Raw genomic sequence first — 27,141 nt, 5'->3', positions numbered from 1 at the left:
AAGCCATTTCCAAGGGAACAATTCTGTCTTACAGACAGGCCATCAGATTCTGTGCTTTGTCGGGAGCTATTATATATCCCTGCTACCTGAATATACCGCCAAAAAAAAAAAAAAAAAAAAAAAGTGTAACATGGTCTGACATCTCCTGCTAAAAGAGACAATTATTCATCAGTGGAATTTAAAACAAATTGCTGGGCAGCATATTATGTAGCTGGCAGCTGCTGGAGTTGAAGCCATTCTAATAGGGAGCAGGCGAGAGGAGAAGAAATTAGAGTAATAACAATGACCTCAGTTAATAATTTATCATCAAAATATGACTTCAGTAGTAGAATACAGTTCAGAGTAAAAATTCCCAACGAGCATGCACATTTAGATGGATTTCCTTCGCAGGCGGAGGTGTTCCCTGCAGCTGGGGCTGTTGGACGATAAAGTGCTCCCAGGAGAGGAGAAACCAGTGGGATCCCTCGTGCTCAGGGAGACCTCATCGATTTTGTAAGAAATGGAATTATAGTAAACAGGATTGGTGTGGCAGCTGAGGGTCTCTGGATGGGAGGGGGCAGGGCTCCCACACAGCCGCGGTCTGTAGCACAAACACGTGCAGAAGGAAGGGACTCTGGCAGTGGAGTTTGAAGAATGGCGTCTTGGTCTATCAGCATCTTCCTGCATCAGTGGGATGAGGTTCATTTGACTTGTCCTGTCTTCTGTGGGTAGAAAAATAGCATCTTTGTTCTTACTGTCTTCCTTAGCTTTCAGATGGATGTTGTTCCTGACTCTCCTCAGGGATGCCCTCTCTTCTGCATCCCGCCTCTCATCTTCTGAGTTCATAGTCAAAAACCTAAGAACTACTAAGTTTAGGAAAGCACCAATCACAGTCAAACCGACCAAGATGTACATGAAGCTGAAAGCCACATATGGTGGCTTCTTCTGCAAAGCTTCGTTTTTCTGCAGAGCTACAAAGTCCCCAAACCCAATAGTGGTCAGCGTAATGAAGCAGTAATAGTAAGCATGGAAGAAGGTCCAGCCCTCAAAATAAGAGAAGGCAGCTGCTCCAACACACAGTGTCCCCATGCAAGACAGGAAGCCTACTAAGACCATGTTTTCCATAGAGACGTTAGTCTTCTTCATGCCCAGACACTTCTTTATTTTCTTCAGCAGTAACCGGACTACGGTGTTCATGCGTTCCCCAAGACTTTGGAACATAACCAGTGTGAGGGGGATGCCAAGGATTGCATAGAACATGCAGAAAACTTTGCCAGCATCTGTGCCTGGGGCAGCATGTCCATAACCTGCACCAGAAAGAGAGAAAGGCAGGCATTACTTAAACACACAGGAGCAATGGCATCCCATGTCAGTGTTGCAGGCCAAATTCCATCGCTGACAGATGAGTTTCTGCGGGGGGGGGGGGGGAAGCAATGTTTGCAGACTGATTTGTGCACTCATGGTTTGTGCTTACTGAGATTTGGGACTATGCTTCCCTACGGGTCACCGATGCTGATCTCTGAATCACAACAGAGTACACTAAAGGATGGAGTTTCATTTAGTCTTTAAAAGGGTTAAAGTTACCCCACTTGCACCCCATGATAGCCTGTGGGCTTGCTCTGGAGTATCGATGGGCAGGATTAGACCAACAGGGCCGCCTTCTCCTCCCAGGCTGGTTTAACATTGGTTTAAGTCTACTGACTTCTATGTATTTTCTTCTGATTTATGCCAGGGGAACTGAGAGGAGAATCAGACCAAAGGCACTTTCATTTTCACTCTATTGATTTAAATACAAAGTGTTTATTTCACTGAAGCACCATGAGCTGACCCCATCCCTACAGAGCTCAGAGAAGGATGAAGTGCCGTATTTTCGATCCTCACCAACACAGATTAAGATTTAATTTCCTTGTCTTGTTTGGAGGTTTGGAACTGCTGTACTAAGCAAGGAGGCGCATGATAATAGTAGGATAAGAACAAGGTACTCACTGAGGTCCTGATCTTAGCTGTATAAGCTTAATTGAAATTTGTGATCTCTGCCCCAGATGGAGAAGTAAAACTCAACACAAAAGAGAATTACACTGTATCCTGCAGTAACCTCTATGGGGGCAGGAGGCCTCATTAAAAAAAACAAACTATATTGAGAAGGCAATAGGTATGGAAGCTTCTTTTGTGGACATGTTTACATCCTAGAACAACAGTTAATTTAAGCAGGGTCAGAGCCAGTTTGTTTCCCTGCACTGCTGCATGGATTTTTGAAAACAATTATTTTAAAATTTCACTTTTTCCAGTTACTTAAACAAGTTGAAGAATATGGAAAAAATATTCATCAGGAGACATTCTTTTTCTTTCTTGTTCTCATTCAATACCATGACTGGGCTTCACGTACGGTTGCACAGGGCAGAGCTTTTAGGGAAACTGTCCGATCACAATGATGGATTAATCAGGAGATGATTTACACACAGCTGTCTCTGGTAGATTCTCAACTGCACCTTCCACTCCAGGAAACTGGATGGGGTTGCAAGACCAGGTGTTGCATAATTGACTGTGGTAAACTCATGACTGCAATATTCTAAGAGAGAGTTCGCTTCCCACTGTTTGTGTAAACACACATTAAGATCAAATGAGTTAAAATTACCTCGTCATTTACTCTGATACAATCAAACAAGCACCTGTTGCAGAACACAGAGCGGAATCAGGACTTGAGTGACATAGAAAGCTACTAGACCTTTAGCAGCAATCACCAGGTACTAGGATACATGAGAACGCTGTGGGAACACAAAGGTGTAAATAATGATCTAAAGCAGCAATGAGGTGGAGAAATAGCTGTTGTTCCCCCCAATACTCTTAAAAGAGGATATGACTGATGCTTTCAAATCGACAAAGGAAATGAGAGAGTAAACACTGATACGCCGACTGCTCGAAATCGACAGAAATGTTCTCTTTTGGGTCAAATGAAACATTTTGTTCAACCGCAAAAATATTTCTGCCTTTCAGTTCATCCAAAACTTCAAACATTTTGGTTAGGATTTGACTTGACAAGAATTTTTCCCTCTCAGAACTTTTCACAGCTCTTCCAGTGACATAAATGTGGATGAAACGTTTTGCTGAGTAAAGAGTGCTCTCTGCTCTGCCCTGAGACCACAGGGAACGGCACTGAAGATCACGGACACTTCCATCCATTTGAACATTGTCAGCAAGATTCTACAGGTACGCCTACACCGCAGCTGGGAGCAAGCCTCCCGGTGCATCAGACACACACTAGTGGGGCTCGAGCTAGCATACTAAAAATAGCAGTGTGGATGTTGCAACTTTGGCAGAGACTCGGGCTTGCCACCCAAACTCAGACTCAGGGGATGGGTGGGCTTGACTGCCAGACCTGCCACCCCAGTCACAACGTCCACGATGCTATTTTTAGTGCACTACCTGAGCCCCACTAGCACAAGTCTGTCTACCTGGGCTGGGAAGCTTGCTCCCAGTGGCAGTGTAAACATACCCTAAAATAAAGCACCCTAAATCCATCACTGTGCACAGGGAATGTGTGCAATCAACTAAGTAAAATACTTACCACTTACATTCTGATTTTCAATTGTGAAAGGGCTTTACATCTTTCCACTAAAATTTACCCTCTGTAAGGATTAAGCAATTAGCCAAGGTGACTGTGCGACGGTGAATGGCTGGGATTAGATCTCAAGGTTCCCGGCTTAAGGCTACACTTGCAAGTAATAATTTCAGCTCAGCCAGTGCAAAGGGGCATTGGAACTTTATAATGAGACTCAAAGGTGTGGTGGCTGGCAAGGCTCCCGAAAGTAGGTCTTCTACAACCAAACATCAGGGCTTTGAGGAGAAGATATGGCTGGAATCTAGGCCCCACTAGGAATTTTGCCTGGGGTCAGGGTTTCATGCACTGTACTGACGGCCTCCAGGCTGTTCCTGGAGAACTCTCTCAATGGAGCACCTTTTAAAATGTTCACATTTGTACATTCCCATAGAGAGGAATAGGCTTTTTCCTATCAGGGTTCCCATTGTTCCCTGCAGCCCTTTTGCTACTGTTTGCAATGAAGTCATCAGCCTGTGCTTAGCCATGACAGTATACTGTCATGTGACTGTGAGAATACTCACATTTTGCATAAATGTTTTGATAATATTTTGCATTTTCATAGCCCCGCCTATCATAGGATCTCAGATAGCTTTGTAATCATCACAGAGCACTGGCGAAAGTACCAGAGAGTTAGATATTACTTTGCAATTATTATTATTCCCATTTTGCAGATGGGGAAACTGAGGTCACATTGAGTCAGCAATACAGCAGGGAGTGGAATCCATGGATGCTGCCTCCCAGTCCCTGTTGCTCCTCCGCTTTGGAATTGGTAAACCTGATTTTACACACCTCTCTGAAAAGGTGAAGACACTTAAATTCTTTGGCCAATTTCCAACATTAAAGTTCCTCTTAGCTCCCTGCAACAATTCAAAGGCTGCCCATTTCCACAAATGAGGTCTCGTTGCCCGAGGAGGGGGTGGGTGGGTGAAGGCAGTGTGGGTGAACTCAGTGCACATGGAGAGGTGGGGGTGCAGGCAGCAGGGGTGTGCTCAGTGCCCACGCAGAGGTAGGTGCAGGCAATTGGGTTTATTGCATATGAGAACGAGGTAACATCACACACTGCACACCAGGGGAAAGGTGGCTTCTGAGTCTTGTTAGCATAATATCTGAAAGCAGAGATAAGGACATCATGGGCAGACAGTGGGGATAAGAACTCCTAGCTGTTCAAAACCTTGTTCCCATGACTGCATGTGATGGGGCTTCCTTACACCAGGGCAAGAAGGAGCAAAGCAGAAGAGTCTTTTTGCAGGAAGGGAAGGAGCCTGATGCTGGAGCCAGGGAATGGGTGGAAGGTGCACAGAGCATGACATGCCCCAGTGTTCCCAACACATCCATGAGTAAGCGGGGGGGGGGCAGGGGGTGACTCAGTGCCCATGGAGGGGTGGAGACAGGCGGGGGACAGCTCAGTGCTCAAGAGGGCAGGGGGATGGGGGCAGGCAGGGGGCGGCTCGGTGCCATGGGGGGGACAGGGAGCGGCTCGGTGCCCATGGAGAGGTGGGGGCAGAAAGAGTGGGAAGCGGCTCGGCGCACAGGAGGGCAGAGGGATGGGGGCGGGCAGGCAGGCAGGCGGCCCGGTGCCCACGGAGGGCTGGGGGCAGGCGGGGGAGGGGCTCGGTGCCCTTGGGGGGACAGCCCGGTGCCCGGGGAGGAGCGGGGGCAGGCGGGGGGGGGGGCGGCCCGGTGCCCGGGAGGGCGGCCCGACCCCGCACTCACCGATGGTGGTGATGACCGTGATGGCGAAGTAGAAGGAGCCGGCGAACTTCCACTGCCCGCCGGCGCGGTGCGGCTCGGCCTGCAGCACCAGCCGCTCCAGCTCGCGGTAGTCGTCGGCCGAGAAGCGGTACTTCCTGCGGAGCTCGCCCCGCTTCTGCTCCAGCAGCCGCCTGCGGCCGCTCTCGCCCTCCGACTCCAGCGCGTCGAAGACGGCGGCGCCCACCAGCAGGTAGGAGAAGATGCAGAGGATCAGCGAGACCGTGCGCAGGTTCTGCCGCTTCATGGCGCGGGGCGGCCTGGGGGGCGCTCGGTCGGGGCACCGCGCCGGGGACCAGCGCCGGCTTGCTCAGCCCCCGGCCGGCGGGCATCGCCTGCCGCATGCACCGGCCGCCAGCTCCCCACTGCGCTGGGCCCGGGTTATCGGCGCGTGCCTGCAGCGGGCATGCACCGGCCGGCGGGTGTCGGCTCCCCCCCTGCACCGGCTGCACGCACAGAGCCCGGGCAGCGGCTCCCGCAGCACCCTCAGGTGCCGGTCCCCAGCCCCCGCTGCGCGGTGCTGCTGCAGGGGCTGGAAGGTAGCGGTGCCCACGCGCCGGCTGCAGGGCCCCCGGCGTCCCCTCCTCCCGCACCAGGGGAGGGCTGGGGGGCCGGTCCCGGAGCCGCTCCGCCTGCGGCTGCTCCTCCCGCTGCGTGCTCCCCCCTCCCCAGGCACGCAGCTGGATGCGCTTCTCCCAGCGGGGAGCGGCACGGGGGCGGGGGGGGGAGGAGCTTGCGGCTGTTCCCGGGCCGGCTGGGTGGACCGGACCGGACCGGACCGCCCCCTCCAGAACCACAGCCCTTTCTCTTCCCGCATCCTCAGGCTTTCCTGGCCGCATAGGTGCTGGACTACAGGTGCGGGGGCTGCTGCTGCACCTCCTGGCTTGAAGTGATTTCCAGCCTATCCAGGGATTACAGTTTGGGTCAATTTTCAGAGTAGCAGCCCTGTTAGTCTGTGTTCGCAAAAAGAAAAGGAGGACTTGTGGCACCTTAGAGACTAACAAATTTATTTGAGCATGAGCTTTCCTGAGCTACAGCTCACTTCATGGCTCTCAGCACCCCCACGATAGGAATTGTTCCAGCCCCCCTGCTCAGGGGCACCTGCTGCCTCAGCACCTTCCACTGCTCTGCCCAACCAGGGAGCAGGTCCCCACGCCGCCCCCACTGTGGCATCACCTTACAAATGTGTCATGGCAACCCACATCCCCGCTACACTGAGCCTGCCCTAGGCTTAAATAATAGCTGCTTCCGCTCTCAGCCCCTGCCTGAGCATAGCCAAAGTGGTTCCAAAGCAGAGGGCCTGCCACTGTGAAGAGGAACTTGTCACCAGTCCCATCCCATTCACACCTGAGGATTATTATTGCACGGCCTTCAGCTGGTCACACTGCTGCTGCACCATGCAGCTAGGACTCAAACCATTTAGGGCTGTGAAGGTCAAAATCAGTTTTTCTCTGACCTACCCTGAGGCTCATTGCTGAGTACTGGAAGAGGTGACCTTTCTCCATTTGGTGTTACTAAGCCAGAACTCGGAAGTAGGACTCCTCATGGAGCCTTTCTACCTTGGGTCACTCTCACCTACCCTCTAACTTCATGAAGGCTGGCCTGGCTCTGGGTCATTTATTGGAAATATTATATAAAGCAGGAACTTTGCCCAAGATCATACCTTTCTGGCAGTGTTCCCAGGTTGAAGGAGTGTTTTGGATGCTGATGTGAGTGCGAGCAGCCAAGCTGCCCTGTTTTGCCTCAGGATCCAGGTAGCTTTGAAGTGGCATAGGATTCACCCAGGCTGGGTATGCAGCCATGGAGAAAGCATGTTGCAGCTAAAACACTCTTTAGGGTAGCAGTGCTGGATGTGGGAAGCGAAAGGGGTGCTGCTTGGTAGGACTCACCAGGGAGGTAGTGCTTTACAATTAGCGACAATATGGAATCAACCACAATTAAAAAAACAAAACAACCCAAAACATGTTTTTTTCTGATTTTCTCACCAGTCCTAGATATCAGATGATCATAACTGCTGCTGTATTATTTGAAGCAGAGGGAACAGAAGGAGAAAACCAAATAGCTAAGGTTAAATGTTTCCATCCCAGATCAAATATACCCAAAGTCTGCTTTGACTAAGATACTGCAATGCTAGCTCCCCCTGCATGCCTTCATCACCAGTACACATCAACCCTAACTTGGAGGGACCCCACCTCTAGAGGGTCAGAGAGGAGTTCAGTCTCTGCCTTAGGTTGAGACTGCCAATAAGTGCTAGTTGTAACAGTGCTGATTTATGTTTCTGATGCTATATGATTAAATCTGACCATTTATATAGCTGATATTGCCACCATTATACAATTGCAACACACCTTGTATGAAGTAGTGGCCATGTTAGTCTGTAGCCACAAAGAGAACAGGAGGACTTGTGGCACCTTAGAGACTAACAAATTTATTTGAGCATAAGCTTTTGTGAGTTTACGCTCAAATAAATTTGTTAGTCTCTAAGGTGCCACAAGTACTCCTTTTCTTTTTACCTTGTACAAAGTATATCGTGTAAGGTGTCAATGGAAAAGTTCTGATTTGCTAAATAAAATTATCCTGTTTATATTCATATATCATCTTTGTATCTAAAGTTATGAATATTGGCAGTGGATTTGTATTTTACTGTAAGCATGCAGACTCACCCAACAGCAGCTCCTGCTGGGCATCCTTGGGAATTAGCTCAATTTCCAGCCCAGAGTACCCTCCACAGGCCAGTGATCCACCGTACTACTGGTCCCCAGTCCCTCACCTTGGGTGCTGCCCCCCTGACAGTACCCCCACTCCCAGGAACCCTCACCCACTATCCCCACAGTCATGGCTACTGCCAGTCACCATCTAGCCCCACACCCTGGGGCAGACTGTAGTGTAAAAGCCAATCATCACAGACAACAAGGGGTTTGGACTGGCTGCCTTTACCCAACCTCAGGCTACCCCTCTGCAACCCCAATACCTATTTGGGGTTGGGGAGTTGCTGGCCTAGAGCTTCCCAGCTCCTGAGGCCTTTCCCCAGCCCTGCCTCACTCTAAATCCCCTGGGTGAATTTCCCCCACAGCTAGCCTGTCTCTCTCCAGCCTTTATAAGGGCCAGCTGGGCCCTGATTGGGGTGTGGCCCAGCTGCAGCTACTTTCCCACTCAGCCCAGCTTCTAGCCCACAGACCCCCAGCCCTCTCTAAGGCCTGGCTTTTCAGCTCTTCAGGACAAGAGCGGGTGACCACCCTGCTACACTTACATATGTGTCGCATTCCTGAGTAGCACCCACCCAATAAAAGTTATATAGAGCCAGACAGCTATGTGTTGATGGTCCACTGAGGACACTTCAATCTAACAATGGGCCCAGATAGCTCTTCCTGTGGATGCCTCAACAAGAATATGGGCAATGGCTGCCCCTGTGAGTCATCAAAGTATGTAAGGACATGTGATATGCCCGGGTAACCCTGGGTTCCATCTTGGGCCAGTAAAACTTTCCAGAAACAGAGGCTGTGAGCTGTGCTTGAGACAGTAAAATTCCATGCACAGGGCAAAGGATATAAAAGGCCCCTGAGATATCTCCATTTTGTCTCTTTCCTACCATGATTCTCTGGACTTACAACAAAAAGGAGCATTTTGAACTATGGACTGAAGGCCTTCCAATCTTTTGGAAGTTACCAGAGAGGCTTTACAAGCTAGCAGTTTATTCCATCACTGCTACAAGCCTGAGATAAGGACTTTGCAAGTATTTGTTTGCATATGATTTATTAACTCTCTTCTTTTCTTTTATTATTATTATTTATTTAGTTTTTAGTTACTAAAGGATTGGCATCAGCATGATTATTGGGTAAGATCTGAGTTATATGTTGACCTGGCTAAGTGGCTCATATCTTGGGATTAGAAGACCATATATTTGATTAAATTGGTTTTCAGTAACCATTCATCATAGAATCCGGTGTCTGGGGTGAGCCAAGAGCTGGAATGCCTAAGGATACTGAACTTTTGACTTTTTGTTAACCAGTTTGCCAAGACAGAAGTTTACTTTTGTTCCTGACTTGGTATAAAGTAAAGATAAAATAACCACCAGTTTGGGGTGCGTCTGCCCTGTTTCTCAGCAGTTTGTCCCATAGGTGCCGACTCTGTGGGTGCTCCGGGGCTGGAGCACCCACTGGGAAATATTAGTGGGTATTCCACACCCACCGACAGCCAAGCTCCTCCCCCCCCCCGAGCATGCCGTATCCCCACTCCTCCCTCTTCCTCCCTTCCAGCCCGCCCACTACCTAACAGCTGTTTGGCAGCGCTTAGGACTTTCCAGAAGGGAGGGGGAGAAGCGGGGAGAAGGTGGAGAAGAGGCAGGGCAGGGGCAGCGCCTTGGGGGAAGGAGGTGGAATGGGGGCAGGAAGGGGACTATGGGGGTGGGGCAAATGGGGGTTGAGCACCCACCAGGCAGAGGGAGAAGTCGGCACCTATGATTTGTCCTGCATTTGGCATCCTCAGTTGTGACCCACTGAGGCACAATGACACCCCACCTCTAGAGGGTCAGAGAGAAGGTCAGCCTCTGGCTTTGGCCTTAGGCTGAGACTGCCAACAAAGTGCTAGTTGTGACAAAGTTGATTTAGGTTGTGTGGACGTTTGCCTGCTGGCAACTTGACTGAAGCCCCCAGTTCATTTCACATAAGCCTCAGGACAGATGTAAGATGGGAATGAATTCCAACCACTCTGAACTGGCTCAGCTGTGAATCAAAGAGCAAGAGGAAAAGGGCTCCATTTCCTGAGCCTTCCTGTATTCCTTATGTTTCACTTTTAAAAATAGAAAGATAATTCTCAATCTCATGCTGTTGGAGATAGCAATTATGGGCAAGAAGTGAGGAACACCAAATACAAGTGAGAGTGCAGTGTATGAGGCTGTGGGGGGGGGAAATCTAGCTATTTAGTATTGTTGCGTGCTATTAACTAGCTGCTGAATTCCACCCCAGAGCTGTCTGCCTTCAGCACATTTCTTACCTCCCTCCTTTGGTGCTGCAAAGCCTCATTAATTCACGTTGTTAAAGTGTTATGAGACATACACATACACCGCACCTCCCCGATGAAGAAAGTTACCTTTCTTTCTTGTTGCCTTAATAGTAGTGTCACATCCAAGGTTGCCTTGGGCTAATCTGAGCCCTTACCATTTGTTCTGCTTTCCTGAGAAAGGGTCAGTATTTTGAAGAGGGTTTCTTTACCATAGCTCTGTGAGGGATTTTGTCCACCCACCCTCCCTCTGAGCCCCAAAAGTGCTGCTGGTTCGGTAACATCACTGCTTAAAGATCTGTGTTTTATGTGTCCAGAAGTCTGTTGCCACAATAGCCAACATTGATTGGCTAGTGATGATATGATATTGAAGTATGGCCTTTTCAAAGCCTAGCGATCCCCTCTCCTCTCCTTATGGAATGCTTATGGCTAAAACCACTGGGGTGTGTCTGGTGGGCTAGCATCTATATTTACCCAGTTCTGATCAGTTCGGTCCTGTATAATTTAGATTTTCTCAATCATTTCCTCTCTAAATCTTCTCCTGACCACGCTAAATAAATCCCAGTTTTTACAATGTCTTGTGCTACATAAGCCCTGCCTACATCTCCAGCTGTCTTTGTGGCCCTTTCTTGTTGTGTTAATAATTGAAGAGACCTGGCCAGCTATTCTTCTAGTTGCTAAAAACAGAGGCCAGTGATGTAATGTAATCTTGGAAGATAATATCAGGACCATTCTGTAAACAACACCATGATACACAGTCCAGCCATTTTGACAGTGGTGAGGGGGCAGCTTGGTTTTTTCCTTCAGTCAGTGTCCTGTTTGCATAAGCTCAGTCCATATAGAGCTTCAGTGAAATCAGTGGGACTGCTTGTGAAGTAAGGTACTACTCAGCACCAGAGTGGCAGAATCAGGCCCATAACAAGCAAACCACTATAAGAACAACCCACACATACCTGTTCCCATGAGCTACCATTCCATAACAAGTCGGGTAATGCATGCCAGGGAGGGAGAAGGAACAAGGGTTTTTAAAAGGTGTAACACATGTTGGTAGTGTCTTTTGAACTGTATCAACGTCACTCTCACTTGTATCGTTTGTTTTGAAAATAATATGGAAGATTGCAAGCTCTGAAACCTTTGTGATACAAGAATAGTACCTGAGTGCAGTGCATTTACGTTTCCTCCATGAGGGGAGCATAGCAGCATTACCTAGCTTAAATTGCTTTCTGCACCACATTGCTTTTGTGGGTTTGATGCTGCAATACCCATTGGTTTCAATGGAAGTTTCACACTCAGACCCTGATACAATGCCCACTTAAGTCAACTTGACTTCAATGGAATTTGGATCAGGCTCATACACACTTGGTGGAATCAGGCCCTGCAAGGTAAAGCATGTTATCATTGGTTTCCAGCAAGTTGTTTCATTCTGAGGTTAAATGTCTGTTATTTTTTTATTACACAGAGAGGGAGAGAGCGAGCTCTGAGAGTAGGACAAAAGAATAAATGATGTATTTTTGTTGTAATGAGACAGGTTTTAGTGAACACAATTAGTTTGTTTTTCCATTCATTGTAAGATGAATTTTGAAAAACCTGTTAGTTACCAAGGGGGAGATGAAAGGCAAAGTCAAACCTCATTTGTTTTAAAACCAGCATCTAATTAATGTGTCTAATAAGTCTATTCTGGCAGTGAGTTTATTAAAAAGCTTTACTGGTTCTAATGGATTAGAATAAACAAAGCTGCTTAACCTTCACTGTTGAAAGATGCTAATTTGATGCATTCTAAATATAGGCCAGAATTGCATCTGTTTAAATTTAGTCCCTGGCAATTGCCAGTGAGGGATATCACCCCTTTGGACTGTTAGAAGGTTCAGAGCATAAACAGCACTAGTACTCCATGGAGAGCTGTATCTATTTACAAGGCACATCTTCATATTGACTAATAGGTAGCTATAGAATAAAAGATGAACTCTGAATCAGTGTTACTCCTGCAGCTCCTTCTCCTTCACTTCTTTACGCCGCATAATGAAACCGGTAGGTGGTTTGCTTTACAGAAACCCCTCCCCTTTGATTTAAATGCCGTGGATTAATGTCCCATGGAGATGGGTAGCTGAGGTAGAGCTAGATGTCATGGTGCAGTGCAGGACTGGCATGCTGGAGTCCTGAATTTTAGTCTCAATCCGTTCTGCCACTAACACATTATGCAGCCCTAGTCAAATCACACAGGGCCAAATTTTCTAAAGTGACCTCTAATTTTGGCTGCCTCTGTTTTTGGATGTCTAACATGAAACACCTAGGGCTTAATCTTCAGAAGGGCTGAGTGTCTGCAACTCCATTTGAAGTCAATGGGAGAGGTTACAATGGGCTGAAGACCAGGCACTGATATTTGAATTATACTATGAAGACTAGATCCTCATCTGGAGTAAGTTAGCATAGCTCCATTGAGTTCCATGAAAGTCTACTCCTGAATGTCTTTCTAAAGCAAGCTAAAGACCTGTCTCAGTATGGTTTGATCTTTGTGCACAAATGCCTGCTTTTTTTAATTTTAGCAACAGCACCAGCAGTTCCGAATTAAATACCGAGATTCTATACTCACAATGCCGGAGGATATTATTAAAGCAAAGGGTTAGTAAATTTCAAAAAAGGATTAGACCGTCATATGAATAACAATTGCATCTGCAGTTACACTGTCTCCAATCAAATTCCAAGAGCTGTCAGTCCTTGTGCAACATGACATGAGATGATCACTAGCTGGGAGCACAGGATGTAATTCCTGCTTCCCCCCCCAGTGGGTAGTATTGCATACTGAAGTGTATTGTGTACTATACTGGGTTTTCACCTTCTTCTGAAGCAGCCAGACACAGGGTACTGGACTAGATAGGCCACTTGTAGAGGTAGGACACCAGACTAGATGGATCAATGGTTTGATCCTGCCTAGCAGTTCTTGTCTTTAGATCAGGAATCTGACATCCCAACCTCCCATTTGTCCTAGGCTTACATGTCTATTCGCGGCTCAGACTCTGGGTGTGGCTCACAGTCTGCCCTAGGGGCCATGTTCCAGGTCACTTGAGGCTCCCACTATACTGGTCTTCAACTAGTGCAGAGATGCACTTGCTTCTGCAATAACTCATCATAGAGTTTTTCTTGGCATCCAAGCCACTGCAGTGGCCTCCTCCTCAAGGGACCTCTTAACTTACTGTCACCTCTGGGTTTTTCCTGCTGTCTCTTCATGAGCTTTTGTCCAGATAGGGGCAGGCATTTTGCTCAGCGTAGTATTCGGAAAGACCAACTAGTTAATAAAGAGGGTGCTGTGTATAAACATATTATGAATGCAGATTACAGTAGAATTATCAAGCTGGAAATTGCTTCCAGGCATAAAACACAACCTCATCTCCACATATTATGAATTCACCCAGCTTCCTTTTCTTCCTGTTGATGTCATCCTCAGTGCTTTCACAAGGCTCCATATAGACCAAACTTGGCAGACCTTTGGTGCCCATCTCAATCGCATCTCCTTCTTTGGTTTCCTTAAGGTGACTAAGATCCAAACAAGGGGTTTAGATGGTCTTTTCCAATTACCTTGGGGATGTTAGTTGTGACTTGTCCACAGCTCTTAGCAGCACCACAAGAGTTGCAGTAACAGGAGTGTTAGTATTTTATGATTCTCAGTGGTTAGGAGGAGGGGAAAAAAGAAGCAGAAACGGGGAAGGGGAGGTAGAAACAGCGAGGTGGGAGGGTGGAAGTAAGTAGAGAGAAAAGCAGAAGGGGAGTAACTCGTGAGGGGGGTGTCTCTGAGTCATGACAACAAAACCCTTAAACACTCCTCCACTAGCGGTTACTTTAAACTTAGAAATTCCAGAGCAGGTTGAGATTTGATCCATGTATCTGAAATCCCTGTGTCATCACTGGCGAGGGAATGGGACGAGTTTATCTCCTGACAGCTGACCAGTTACAGTCTGGTTAGACTGGAGCAGCACACTGTGTGGAGGCAAAAAAGTTATGTTCTTCCCAGCCCTTCCCTCAACATCAGAACGGCTATGCTGGGTCAGAACAATGGTCCATCTAGCCCAGTATCCTGTCTTCAGACAGGGACCAATGCCAGATGTTTCAGAGGGAATGAACAGAACTGGGCAATTTCAAGTGATCTATCCCTTGTCGTCCACTCTCAGCTTCTGGCAGTTGGAGGTTTAGGGTCATCTAGAATATGGGGTTTCATCCCAGGCTTTACTGGCCACATGCCATGGCTAACTTTATCTTCTCTTTTCAGTCTGTGTGTAAAGACTCCTTAATCCCATGACCAGCCCTCATGCTGAGACAGCAGGAGCAGCCCTATTTGGTTTCCTCTCCAGGCACCTACCAATGAGCATACCTGATCTCTGTCTGTGTTGGTTTGACTGGTTTTGAGTTGTCTGCCTTGTAACATTTCCCTTATTGACTGAAAATAAGTACTGCAAGTTGTCACACAACCCTTTCAATGCAGCTGCATCCCGTATGTTGCTTGCAGTGTTTTCCCCAGGAATTGAAATTAGGGGGGGGGGGGTGTCAAGGCCAATGGGAGGTGAGACCGTGAGGGTGAAGGTGGGCTGTATGGCACCATAGTAAAAACTGAAAAAATGTTTCATGACCATTTTATTAGATTTAACTCTTGTTTTAAAACCATCACACAAATTAAAGTTGGCTACTCAAGCCTTCTATGAAGCACTATAGCTACATCCTTCTAGGTTTCTTGTTATAATTTTGCACAACTCTGTTAATGAACTTACTGAATGCAGTGTGTTCATCTTTGGTGGCCTCTCATGTGTCCGCTGCTTCCATTCCTTCAATTGATATGCTCATTAGTTCATTCACATGATCAGGCAGAAGGTGACTTCTTTCAGAACACCCAATTCTAGTCAATGAGGCAAAAGAACACTCAACTGACTGGGAGTAGCAAGAGATGAATTCCTACTTCTTTCATCCTAGGAAACCACAAAGATCGGGTCGAGCCACTAGGGAAGATAAAAAAGAAGTTGAAGACAAATCTTCATTCATTCGTTGTATGATATTCCACTCTGTGTTAAAATTCTCTATTCTGTCCTGATCCCACGGCAGCCCCATTGCTTGTAGTGCCTCACTCCACTCAAGTGTCAGTGTTTTGTAGGACAGGGATCTGTAAAAGCTACGTAGAGGTTGAGTAGAATCTAGAAGTCGCTGTTGTAGATTTTTTAAGAATCAAGTCTGTGTACTTTTTCAGTTGTCTTAACAAACACTTCTTGTCCTCTTCACATAAGGATTCAATATAAATGCCTTCATTTAATATAAATGCCTTCAACTTCTGGACTGAAGTCTTTGCTTCTTCCAGTACTTTTTCAATGGATAGCTCTCTGATTGATCCAAATGTAGCTTCTGTTGCTGGACAAAGATCTACTCCTGTTGTAGCAGATGCCTGGATGGCATTGTTTAATGACCCAATGGTTTCAACAGTAGACTTAAAAGAGAGAGAACTGCAATAATCTTCTCTGAACGTAGTAGCAAAAGTAATCCACCAGCCTCACTACTTAGATCCATCCCATCTTGGTAGATACTTTCCAAAGCCAGTAATAACGCCTGGAGTAATTTTAAGACAACAGCCAAGGATCGCTCATGAGAAAACCAGAGGGTTTTCCTAGGTTGGACTAATTTGAACTTGAGTCTCAGTGTATCTTCTATATTTTCCAAGATATTCGGTCTTTTTGGACTCTTGCTGAAAAAAGAATATAATGAGGACATTAAATTGATAGCTTTTTAAATGTCTTTTGAAGAGTCTGCAGCTCGTACTAGCACTAGTTGGAGTAGATGGCCTCTGCAGTGTATATAGGAGAGATTAGGGGTACACTTTTCTCTGAGCAAAGCTTATACTCCACCATGTCTTCCAGAGAAGTTTGCAGCTCCATCAAATGCACAAGCAGCCATCTGTTTGGGGTCCAGCTGACAAGCATTTAACTCTTCTGTGACAACCCACATCTTAGATGCAGCCGATGTGTCTTCTATAACTTGAACATCTAGAAATGCATCTACTGGCCTACCACTGACATCAAGATAACGTACACAATGATTTAATACTTTGCCCATTTGCATCGGTGCATTCATCAGCCATGTATGCAAATTTTTTTAATGTGGTGAGAAAGTTCTTCACTTTTTCAACTGCTGAACTTTTTCACTGTTGTACCGCATACTTCTAGCCAGTCAGTTGAGTTTCTTGCAGAAAGACAGCGAGCATTTACTAGTCTCGTTCGGAACCAGTGTTCAACTTCAGGATGAATAAGTGACAATGCACTTAATCCAGTTTGTACTGTGCAGTATCTCTTGCTTAAACAGAAAGTATGATGCCACAGCCATGTTTGTTCGCATGAACTGTGTTGTGTCTCCAGCATTCGTAACAGCCTCATTAACACTGACAGGTGTTGTCTTTAGTCAGTGGAGACTCAGAGTTCAGAGGTGCTTTCACATGAGTTCACCTCCCACATGTGTGGCAAGAAGGCTCCTCCAGCTACTCACTGTTCACTCTGGCCACTGTTGTTCATTATGCCACCGTTCACTCCATCACTCTGTTGCCAATGGCCCTGCGCCATCACCTTCTGCCACTGTGACCTGTGCGAGTTGGTCTCTTGAGATTCCACCAGCTCTCAGTGGGGGAACCTTGCTGCTAGTGCAGACTGAGCCATGTCTTCCACAGAAACACTGTCCCACAGCAGGTCTAAGCACTTAGACCTGATTATCAGTGATTTCAGCTGTAGTGGTCACTTAACAAAACAAAAGACTATCTATGGAGCCTAATCAGCTCTGTCTTTAAACAGTGGAGAGGGGCAAGTCAAATAGTACTTCTGACTCAGGCAGACCATCAAGCAAAACACCTGTCCCCATCCTCTCTCTTGATGCCCTCAATCAGCACGGGCTAAGTACAGTTCTACTGCCCTTTACTCGTACAATAAGAATAACAACATTTCATTACCCCCCCTCCCCCATGCATTCAAGTGATTTGTAACCCAACCCCAGCCAAAATCTATCACTTTGGCAATGCAGCTCTGTTTGCTGGATACCTAGGTAGATTATGAGTGAATGTAAATACAATCTGGTCCTGAAGCTTTCCCCCCAGCCCTTTGCTCATCACTAGCTGTCAGGGAGAGCTCATTTAGACTTTGCTTACAAATCATAATTTGAAAATATTAGGTTGGCCAACATCACTGAAATGAATGCACTGACATTGTCCTAAAAAACAACAGCTGTATAAGGAAGCTAGTCTATGTTCAACTTTTCAACTCTATTATACTTTTTCAGATACATGTATTTTATCATACACTGTATATGCTTCTAAAGTGTGTATTAATGTTTCAATTTCAATTCAAATGTCCAAATAATCACTAAATTGGCAACACTGCATGTAACTAGTTCACAAAACCGGGGTGGGCGGGGGGGGAGTGTTGGGGAAATTCAGGGGGCGTGTAGGGAAATCCCATGTTCCATGAATCTGTGGTGGTGATATGTGAAGGAGACTTGGACTGGAAATGCTGACAGCACGTCTTTGTCTTTGCCTGTTCTTGGCATTTAATGCTGACAAATTCTATTTTCAGCTTAATACAGTTTTTTTTATATGCTCTGGATCTGGAAGCTTGTCAGTTTGATATCAGCCAGATTCAAAGTGCCTGCAGTAAACTGGATGGGTTGCATTCCTAACCAAGTTGGAATAATTATTGATCTGCTTTACCAAGTTTCACATCTGAGTGACTTTAATTAATTTTTTTGTTTGAGCATCTTTTAAATATTTACGTATTTATTTATATTTGGAAACATGCTGAGAACCTCAGGCTTTCCGATTCGTGCCTGAAAACAAATCCAGAACAATATTTTCTCACTTCATTGTCCCTATTGTTGTTGTTTGTGTTGTGAGAAACAACGGAAGGCCATTGTGAACAACGGAAGACTGAGCCCCATTGTGCCAGGTGCTGTACGAACATATAATAAATGGCAATCTCTGCCCCAAGGAATTTACAATGTAGAAAATAGACAGCAATCCTGTGGAAACTCCATCCTGAACTGTGACATCAAATTCACCTTAGAAATATGGTACGTGTCAAACTCCTGTACAAGCGCAGAGTGGCAGCCCAAACCAGCAAGTTGCTGAGTGCCCTCAATTCCCATTCTGGTCAGCATGGTGCACTCCATCACTCATCACTTTGTGATGTTTTAACTCACTCTCCAGCCAGTGGGAAGTGTTGACTTCAGACTGAAGGGCTGCCTGAAAAGGTCCAGGGGCTTTGGATTATTTCAGACAGAAAGAGGTAGGAATGAATTCCAAATATGAGAGGTCACTCTGAGAGTTGCAGCAGGTCCCTCTCCTGTATAGTAAGGGAGTTCCAACCTGAGCACATTGAGTGATCTCAGCTGCAGCAGTACAGAATGGGGACAGAGGCATCTTTCAAGTGGAAAAGTCTCAAGGCACTTAGGGCTTTGTCGGTCAGAAGTGACACTTTAAACTCCACCTGGAAGTCACCAGGCAGATCCCAGGGCATGAGCTTCCAGCAGGTTATCCCATGCAACAAGCAGGCCACCACCTTCTTCACCAGCTTCAGCTTCTGAATTCCATAGCCAGGAGAAAATCATTAACTAATGCAACAGGTACAGGCTCTGGGCCATACCAAAGCTGACATCCTAATGACCCAAGGTCAAGATGGAGGCTTCCAGATGCTCAAAGAGTTGTCCTGCTTCAAGTTTTTCCATAATCTGAGCGGAGAATGGAGGATTACATGCTGGTTCTGTGAAAGTAGAATCAGTTCCCATCTGGATATGGTGTTAGCATCAAGAGATGGTTTTCTGAGCAGAGGCAAAACACAGCCTTCTTCTAAAGCAATCAGCACCCTGGTCACACCTCAAGGGAGGTGTTGACAGTGTCTCCCAGCAAAGGCCTGTAACTGGCCTTCACCAGTCAGGAGGGACAAGTGTTCAAACCACAGGTCATGGCTCAAAGTTCTCCTAACAGATCCAGAACCTCCAGCTGTGGTATTGATAACAATTCAAGCAGAAGTGAGCTATCGTACCATTTATCCCTCAGGATATTGATTGCCCTGCCACCGCAGCCTGGTCAGTACCGGATCAATATCACCCACAAAGTAACCAGAAAATGTTGTCATGATCACATTGCATCCTGGATAGTTATTGATTCCACTCACTGCCGCAGTGTTCTGTGGTTCCCAGGGCTTCCTGTGTATGTGTATATTGCATCCTGCTCTGAAAACATTTTTAGACTAATAGTATTGGCATATGTAAGCAATTTACATTCTTGAGACAGGCTAGGCCACTTACTGACATTCTCCTTGTGGGTTATAATAGGCTAAATAGCTGAAGAAGGGATTTGAGTTTTTATGATTTCACTTGGATTAATTTTTGTTTTGTGCAGAACAAAGAGCATCTCATACAGTATAAATATGTGCTTATGTCTGTGTAGCCTTTCTGCTGTTTAGATTGCAGCTGCTTCCCTTGACACTCAGTGTAATAAAGAATAAACAAATCATGGAATGGGGGGGGGGAAGTTTGCCATATTCTAAGTAGACTCATCTCTTTACATTCCTACTATGTTCCCACTCCTTATTTGGAGTCCTTATATTAAAGCCGGATTGTTTTCAAAAACATGGGTATCCAGTTGAATGCTTAGTTTGTGCCTCTGATGCACACATGAATAGCTAGTTAGGCACATTAGACTGACTACACAGTTACTGACTTGAATATATATTCACGGTGATTGCGCGTACACATTGGATGTGCAGCTGCACTTTCATTTTGCATAGGCAATTGGGTGTCTGGATATTTTGAAAATCTGGTCTTTAATCATTAATTTATAGTGTCCTCCTGCAGTACACAGGTATGAAATGTTAGAGTGCCAAGGGCTATGCGTTCTTCAGCTGACATCTTCTCTTATAGCTGTCCTGTAGTAAACACGTTATCCCATAATAATGAGTCCAGTTAGGGAAAGAATCACTCCATTCATGCAAATGAAAAACCAGTTATATTTTGTTTTATACATATTTGTTTTGAATGAAGATTGTAGAGTAACTTTCTTCACTCCAGAGGAGCTGGTGTGCACACCAACCCACCTTTTCCTTCGAGCCACGAGAATCGTTTGAAGTCATTACAGCTTTCTGCTCAGCTACAGTACAGCTCGCCAGGTCTTGACTCTTTTTGTTATGCTTTCCTTCTCACTGAAACTTTAACGCACAGTCTTCTAGGCATGACTGCGTTGTCTCAGAGAGTCACACAGCCTACAATCAGACCAGTTCTCTGCCGGTGTAAATGGTTTGAGCTCTGGCAGTGTGATCTAGTGGATAAGGGATTGAGAGTCAAGAGGCCTGCCTTCTAATCCTGCCATTATCCTGCTGTGTGCCCTTGGGCAAGTCACTTCACCTTTCTGTGCTTCTGTTTCCCGTCCCACTCACTGTCCATTTTGTCTACTTAGACTGTATGCTCTTCAGGGAAGAGACCCCCTCTCACTATGTGTCCGTCCAGGGCCTAGCACAATGGGACTCCAATCATGGGTGCAACTGTAATACAAATAATAATATTTTTGCAATAATGAAATCAAAGGATCTACGCCTATTTATACCAGCAGAGAACGTGGCCATATTTCTCTTCTCCTTGTACCATATTTTAGCTGCATTGGAGCAACACTGTTTCCTTCACTAATGGCACAAACATTCTAGAGATGATTTGTTTTCTTTTACAGTGATGAGGAGAGGGGGAAGGTTTTCTTTGGCAGCTTAATGCTGGTGTTATTTTAATTGCTGCCCTCTTCATTTGGTGTAGCATCATTGGAAAAGGGTCTCTTCCCTCTTGTAATGACCATACACCCTCACTGCCTTTGTCAGAATGGCCTGTTAGCAACTTGGGAGGCAAAGAAGCTCTTACTCAGCTTTTTTCTGACATTTCCTCACCAGACATTGATATATGGCCCTTGTTAGCAGAATTAGAAGTGATGAAACTATGAAATTAACTCCCGTCCCACCCCTGAGTTAATGGAATGGAACTGGAAGCTCAGTGAAGCAGAAAGCCAGTGTCATCAATTAGCTTTCCACTTACTCTCCGGGAACACAGTGGTATCAGGATTTCAGCCATTGCGATCTCTCTGAAGTGCGGACACAATGGAATAACTGGTTTCTGCCTCGGGTCAACAGCGGCTTCACATTCCCTCCGTATAATCTGGTGTGCAAGGTCAGTAAAAACTCAGTCATGGTTTCTGGGTTGAGGCTGAATATTGCATATAGTTCTGTGTGCTGCTGGTGATTTAATGGGTATAATTCCCTGGGCACCCAATAGAGGCATTCTTGTGTGCATAGCTTTGGTTTCCAAAGCTCACCGTTTTCAGTGTCGGACACCGTTGGGGCTGAAAATAGCTAGATACAAAGGAAATCACCTCAAGAACATCTAATGGGGTATCAGCAGAGCCTTGCTACTCATCTGTTCTCTGATGCTATCTGAAGCCGCAGACTAAGGCATATAAATATTGTCACATTAAGGAGGTAACTACTTTTACTCGAGCAGATCCCTCATGGAATCTCTTCAGTTTTATCTTATTTCAGTGTTGACTGTCTTCTAGTATTACCAACATAGCACCAAGGAGCCCTAAGTAGGGACCAGTTCCCCTTTGATAATACCTGTTTTTCTCCTCTGCTTCCATTATTGATGCTGTGAAGCCCAATCTGAATATTCAGTTTCCAACATCACATACGAAGTTCCTCTGATCACAATTTAATTTCCTAGATAAGTTTCAGCTATAAAACTTACCCACAGGAATACTCTCCTGTTAGCGCTGTGCATGGTAAGAATGTGGTTTTTGCTTAGGATAAAAGAGAATAAGAACAAATTAGCAAAACATATGCAACTTTTTCTACCTATTGGTAAAAGCAGCTCCCCACCCACGCACTTTCCCTCCCATAATATAGCAAAATCTTTTGGTCTTGTTTTGCATGAAAATATTTTCCCAACTCTTTCACTGTAGGCTCTTCTCCTGAAAGATGAATTGAGAGGAATCAGACACAGCCTCTCTGCTTTGTAAATTAAAGGTGTTTAAAGGAGTGTTCATATTTTTATAGGCCAGATCCTTTGTGCTGTTGTATACATATGACTATGCCACATTCCAGTCCTGATCCTTTCCTTTCAGCAGTGTTCCTCTGGAACAGCAAATGTCAGCCCAGGCTGCAGCTGAATCAATCTTAGGGGATAAAACAAGTTGAGGCCTAATTAGGGACAGGCAAAGCAGCTCAGCCAAATAAGAACTGAAGCCTGAAGCTAATTTGAGGTTTGTGAACACTTAGTTAACTCTAATTTTCTCCATGATTTTTCATTTCCATGAGGTTCTGTCCCTCCTGCAGTAAAAAGGAAATGGCAGTAAGTGAAGAGAGGATGCTCTTTTGGGCAACTCCAGCAGGAATGCAGGGAATCTCATGACAGAACCTATTTTTGTAAGATTACCAGGCTGATTCTGCAGACCCATGGGATTCAGAGAAGATTCTGATATGAATTGAAACCTTTTTGATGCCTCCCTCTGAACCTTTGAGTGTTTCCCCTTCAGTAGAAGTCTTAATTATTAATAATTGCTCTCTTTTGTATTGTAATAGCACCTACAAGCCCCAGTTATGGACCAAGAAACCATTGTATTCGATGCTGTACAAACATGGAACAAAAAGATTATCTCTGCCCCTGACATGGTGCTAATGAAACAAACGCGCAAACCCAGAATGATGGGTTTTTTCCTTTTTCTTCTAAATAACTATTTTTACCTAATAACAGATGGCAGTAGTGTTGTACTGGCTTTTGTGTTTATTTAGCTCTGCCTTTTATATACTAAATTTTCGAGTGCTCAGCATCAGCAATAAATACAGCCACCATTCAAAGCGTATGTTGGGGAAATGCAATTAATTTTAAGGATTTAAGTTTTCTAAACCAACCAGCCTGTGCAGAAAATACTAATTAGGCTGTGCACCAATTTGCTGTCTTGTTGGCAGCAGTAGTAGCTAAGAATTGAATAGTTTTGGAGGGGCAGAAGTCTCACAGAAAGAGGGGCACAGAGGGAGTACAAGGTTCCCTGCAAGCCATCGCTGTATGTCTGATTCTTTGGAGGCTGGCCCGACACTAAGACTCACTACAGTATCACTCTGCAAACGGACTCCTTTGGCTTCAGAAGCACTCGCCTAAAGGGGCATTTCCACTCGCTCAGCTAAAAGCGAGAACTGTTAGGCATGTGCAGATCCAGCCTCCACCCAAAGCACACTGGTCAATGGGAGACCTCAAGAGGTTTGGATCAGGCCTTAGAGGGCAGGGATATACAAGCCTCTGCAACATAATTCTCATGTATCATTAGGTGAAAATAATTTGGTTTCATTAAGAACTTTATTTTTTAAAAACCTTGTGCCAATATTTGGTCATATTGCACCTTTAAAAATTAGAATTAATAGAATAATAATTATAGTGACTTAGCTCTATTATAGAGACAAGGTGGGTGAGGTAATATCTTTTATTTGGTCAACTTCTATTGGGGAAAGAAACACACTTTTGAGATACACAGAGCTCTTCTTCAGGATAGTGTATCAAACTTCTGGGCCAGAAACAACAGTTTGGACAGTTGCTGGCCCTTTGTCCAGCATAACATAGAAGGACACCATCAGGGGCTCATTCACCTGCACATCTACTAAAGTGATATATGCCATCATGTGCCAGCAATGCCCCTCTGCCATGTACATTGGCCAAACCAGGCAGTCTCTATGTAAAAGAATAAATGGACACAAATCAGACATCAGGAGTGGTAATATACAAAAGCCAGTAGAAGAGTTCAATTTCCATGGACTTTTAATAACAGATTTAAAAGTAGCCATCCTGCAACAAAAAAACTCCAAAAACAGACTTCAAAGAGAAACTGCAGAGCTAAAATTCATTTGCAGACTTAATACCATTAATTTGGACTTGAACAGGGACTGGGAGTGGCTGGCTCACTACAAAAGCAATTTTTCCTCTCTTGGTATTGACACCTCCTCATCAATTACTGGGAGTGGACCACATCCACCCTGACTGAATTGGCCTTGTTCTCCACTGGTTCTCCACTTGTAAGGTAACTCCCTTCTCTTCATGTGCCAGTATATTTATGCTTGTATCTGTAATTTTCACTCCATGCATCTGAAGAAGTGGTTTTTTACCCATGAAAGCTTATGCCCAAATAAATCTGTTCATCTTTAAGGTGTCACCGGACTCCTCGTTGGTTTCATAGAAGACTGAATCTTCTTGATCTTCACTCGTATTCTAAAAGGCGTGTGCTAAATAAATTAGATTTTAATGCCTCCAGCATAATTTCTGCTTTCACTTTGTACAGTGCCTGCCCTGTCTATACTAGTTCTCATTGGTCTGACCTAACCCCTTTTCTTAGCTAGTAAATTTGAGCAAAAGTGTACTGTCACTGCAAACTTTGCTTATTGCAATACCACATTTCACCAGTAGGAGGACATTTTTCCATATTATCCTGTTGACTCCATGATTCATGCTCATCAGTAAACAACCATATGTTCACTATTAAAGTCCTACCAAGCCTGCAATCTCAGGGCACTGCCCTGACCATACAGTGGTTAGGATTGCCTTGCCAGGACTTCACCCTTGATGTTGGTGTTGTCAGTGATTCAACCCATCTGTTGGTGCTGCCAAGAATTAAGCAAACGTACTTTCCTGGAATTAGACGCATTCATCAGGAAGCCTTGTCTGTACTCCAGGGAGTGCTCGGATGTGTGTAACCTGCTCAGAAACCCGTGAAAAGGCTTTATTTTGGTGTGGAGTGGGGAGGGTGTTAAAACCGTTTTACATTTAGCTGTAAGTAAAAGAAGTACTGCTCAGGTTACAATGTGTGAGTCTCTTGGATGGATGTGTTGAGGTCATTTCTATGCCGCTTGAACATTAATTATTCCATAGGGCACTTTTAAAAAACCTGTTGTTTTGGGATCCCTGGCCACAGTTTCCATTCTCCCTGTTGGTATGTAGTTTGCTTTGCCCCCTCCCCCATTAGTTTCCAACCTCTGTAACACTAGCCGCTGGAGACAGTGAGGGCTGATGCCTGCCATGTGACCAGGGTATTAAACATTTGTAACCTTCACCTGTATCATATAACAGGGACCAAAAAAGAATATCTCCTGATTTCACAAGCCACCCCAGAGTTGGCTGCATTTTGGGTTGTGTACATTCTGTAAAGTTAGTTTGGGTTCTTCAGGAGGAAGGATGCTGTGAAGAGGTAAAAGTGATGATGCTTGATTACTAATAATTAAATTAAGGCATGTCTGTGGTAATAATGCACCGCTGAGGTATCGAAATACCACGATATTGGCTCCTATAATTAATGTAATAACAATGGAATACATACTTGCTACCTATGGTTTGAGCTTCCCCACCACCTATTCTAGCTGCTTTAAACATAGGTTTCCCCACAAGAAATACTTTTGCCCCCTAAAACATTTTCCTTTACTTCATGCCTGATGCTGTGGATCCCAGTGACTCTATTCTGCATGATACTTTTGAATTTATCTGCCCTGTGGTTTTTTTACTCCTACGGCATCGCATTATTGTAATAATCTGTAGCGATGTAATTGACATTCCTGCTTTGTGTGAGTAATGATGTACTAACCCAGGAGTTTCCAAAAGATGAATAGGTATTTGATACTCCAGGTATATTCCAGTGAAACATGCTACTGTGCTTATGAATGCTCTTGGCCCCACTACACAAAAGCTGAAGGCACCAGCTTTGCAGGTGAATGTTCCAGGAACATCCCAGTAGGATGCACCTGTTGTGCTAATTTGTAGTGGGTCTGTCCCCTTTTCTTATCTAGTCTGTTTGCAGAAGCATTACACTTGCGCACACATTTTGCTTGATGCAATATCACATTACACCAGTAGAGAGATATTGCCAGTTGGGTCTCTTAATCATGCTCATCAGTTATTTATTAAAGTAAGTTTGCCTAATTCTTTTGAGCACCAACAACAAACCTGCTATAGGGACCCAATCTGTGCTAACTGAAATCAGTGGCAAAGCTCCTTAACCCGGATCCTTAAAGGTACTGAGGTATTTGAAATCAATAGGAGCAAGGCCCCTAAATATCTTCGAGGATCTGGGCCCTCCTGACTTCAGTGGTGCAGGAGCAGGGCCCTCAATGAGGCGACAGATATCAATGTCCAGGCTCAACACATCTGCTATGGTGCTTATCATTCCATGTACATCCAAGCAGAAGGCATCTGATCTGCTGAAGGTGCAGGTATAGCTAGGGGGAATGCAGCTGCTGCTGGCTGTTCGAGGCATGTCCTGAAAGAATGCAGCTGCCGTGGTGTTGGATTTACCAGGCAGGTGCCAACATTCCATTGATTGCAGCACACAGCGGCATAGCGGATACATCGGAAGCTCAGCAGTGGCAGCGTTAATCTGCATCCAGCTCCTGGCTCCACAACAGCGCTATAGTCAGAGGAAGCTGTGCCTAGCGCGTGCTGCAGCTTTTCAGCAATGCACTCCTTGCATCACATGTAGTCTTCTGCCCGAGCTTCACAATTAGGATTTGATCTCTGCCAATACCCACCCAAAGAATTCCACATTGTATCAAGAGCAGAAAATGAACAAGGAGGTCTCTGGCCTGCAGTGTTTCACACGAAGTTCCCTTTCTAGTGCTGGAAATGACTCAGCCATTTCCTGGGTAGGGGTGCAAGGCACACTTTTCTCACTGGCTTCAGAAAAGCCAGTAAAGAATTTTGCATGGAAACCTGCTCTAAAGTATCAGGAATTATTTGTCATTCCCGTATTT

At 45.4% G+C, this 27,141-nt stretch overlaps 1 protein-coding gene and 1 long non-coding RNA gene across 2 annotated transcripts in view; one reads left to right on the top strand and one right to left on the bottom strand.

The window, feature by feature from the left end:
- Positions 1-287: 287 nt before the first annotated feature.
- KCNK15 (potassium two pore domain channel subfamily K member 15) lies at positions 288-5,799 on the bottom strand. Its single transcript, XM_073309638.2, has 2 exons — positions 5,291-5,799; positions 288-1,286 (listed from the first exon to the last, which is right to left on the bottom strand). The coding sequence occupies exons 1-2, from the start codon at positions 5,571-5,573 to the stop codon at positions 370-372; spliced, it is 1,200 nt and encodes a 399-aa protein (XP_073165739.1). The 5' UTR covers positions 5,574-5,799; the 3' UTR covers positions 288-369.
- The window catches only part of LOC140897260 (uncharacterized), a 51,028-nt gene continuing 29,155 nt past the window's right edge, over positions 5,269-27,141 (top strand). The window contains exon 1 of the long non-coding RNA XR_012154693.2: positions 5,269-5,519. This is a non-coding gene — a long non-coding RNA (uncharacterized LOC140897260). The remainder of the gene's footprint in view (positions 5,520-27,141) is intronic.

This window comes from Lepidochelys kempii, chromosome 13, assembly GCF_965140285.1.
Source record: "Lepidochelys kempii isolate rLepKem1 chromosome 13, rLepKem1.hap1, whole genome shotgun sequence".
NCBI classification, from domain to species: Eukaryota; Metazoa; Chordata; order Testudines; family Cheloniidae; genus Lepidochelys; species Lepidochelys kempii.
Note: the sequence above shows the minus strand (reverse complement) of the source record. Positions and strands in the feature narration are given on the sequence as shown.

What these genes read in the sequence shown, in the direction of transcription:
- KCNK15 (XM_073309638.2), bottom strand. Translation starts at nt 5,573, where the DNA reads ATGAAGCGGCAGAACCTGCGCACGGTCTCGCTGATCCTCTGCATCTTC. An exon ending in CACGGTCATCACCACCATCG is followed by an intron (nt 1,287 to 5,290) that starts GTGAGTGCGGGG and finishes TTTCTGGTGCAG; the next exon opens with GTTATGGACATGCTGCCCCA.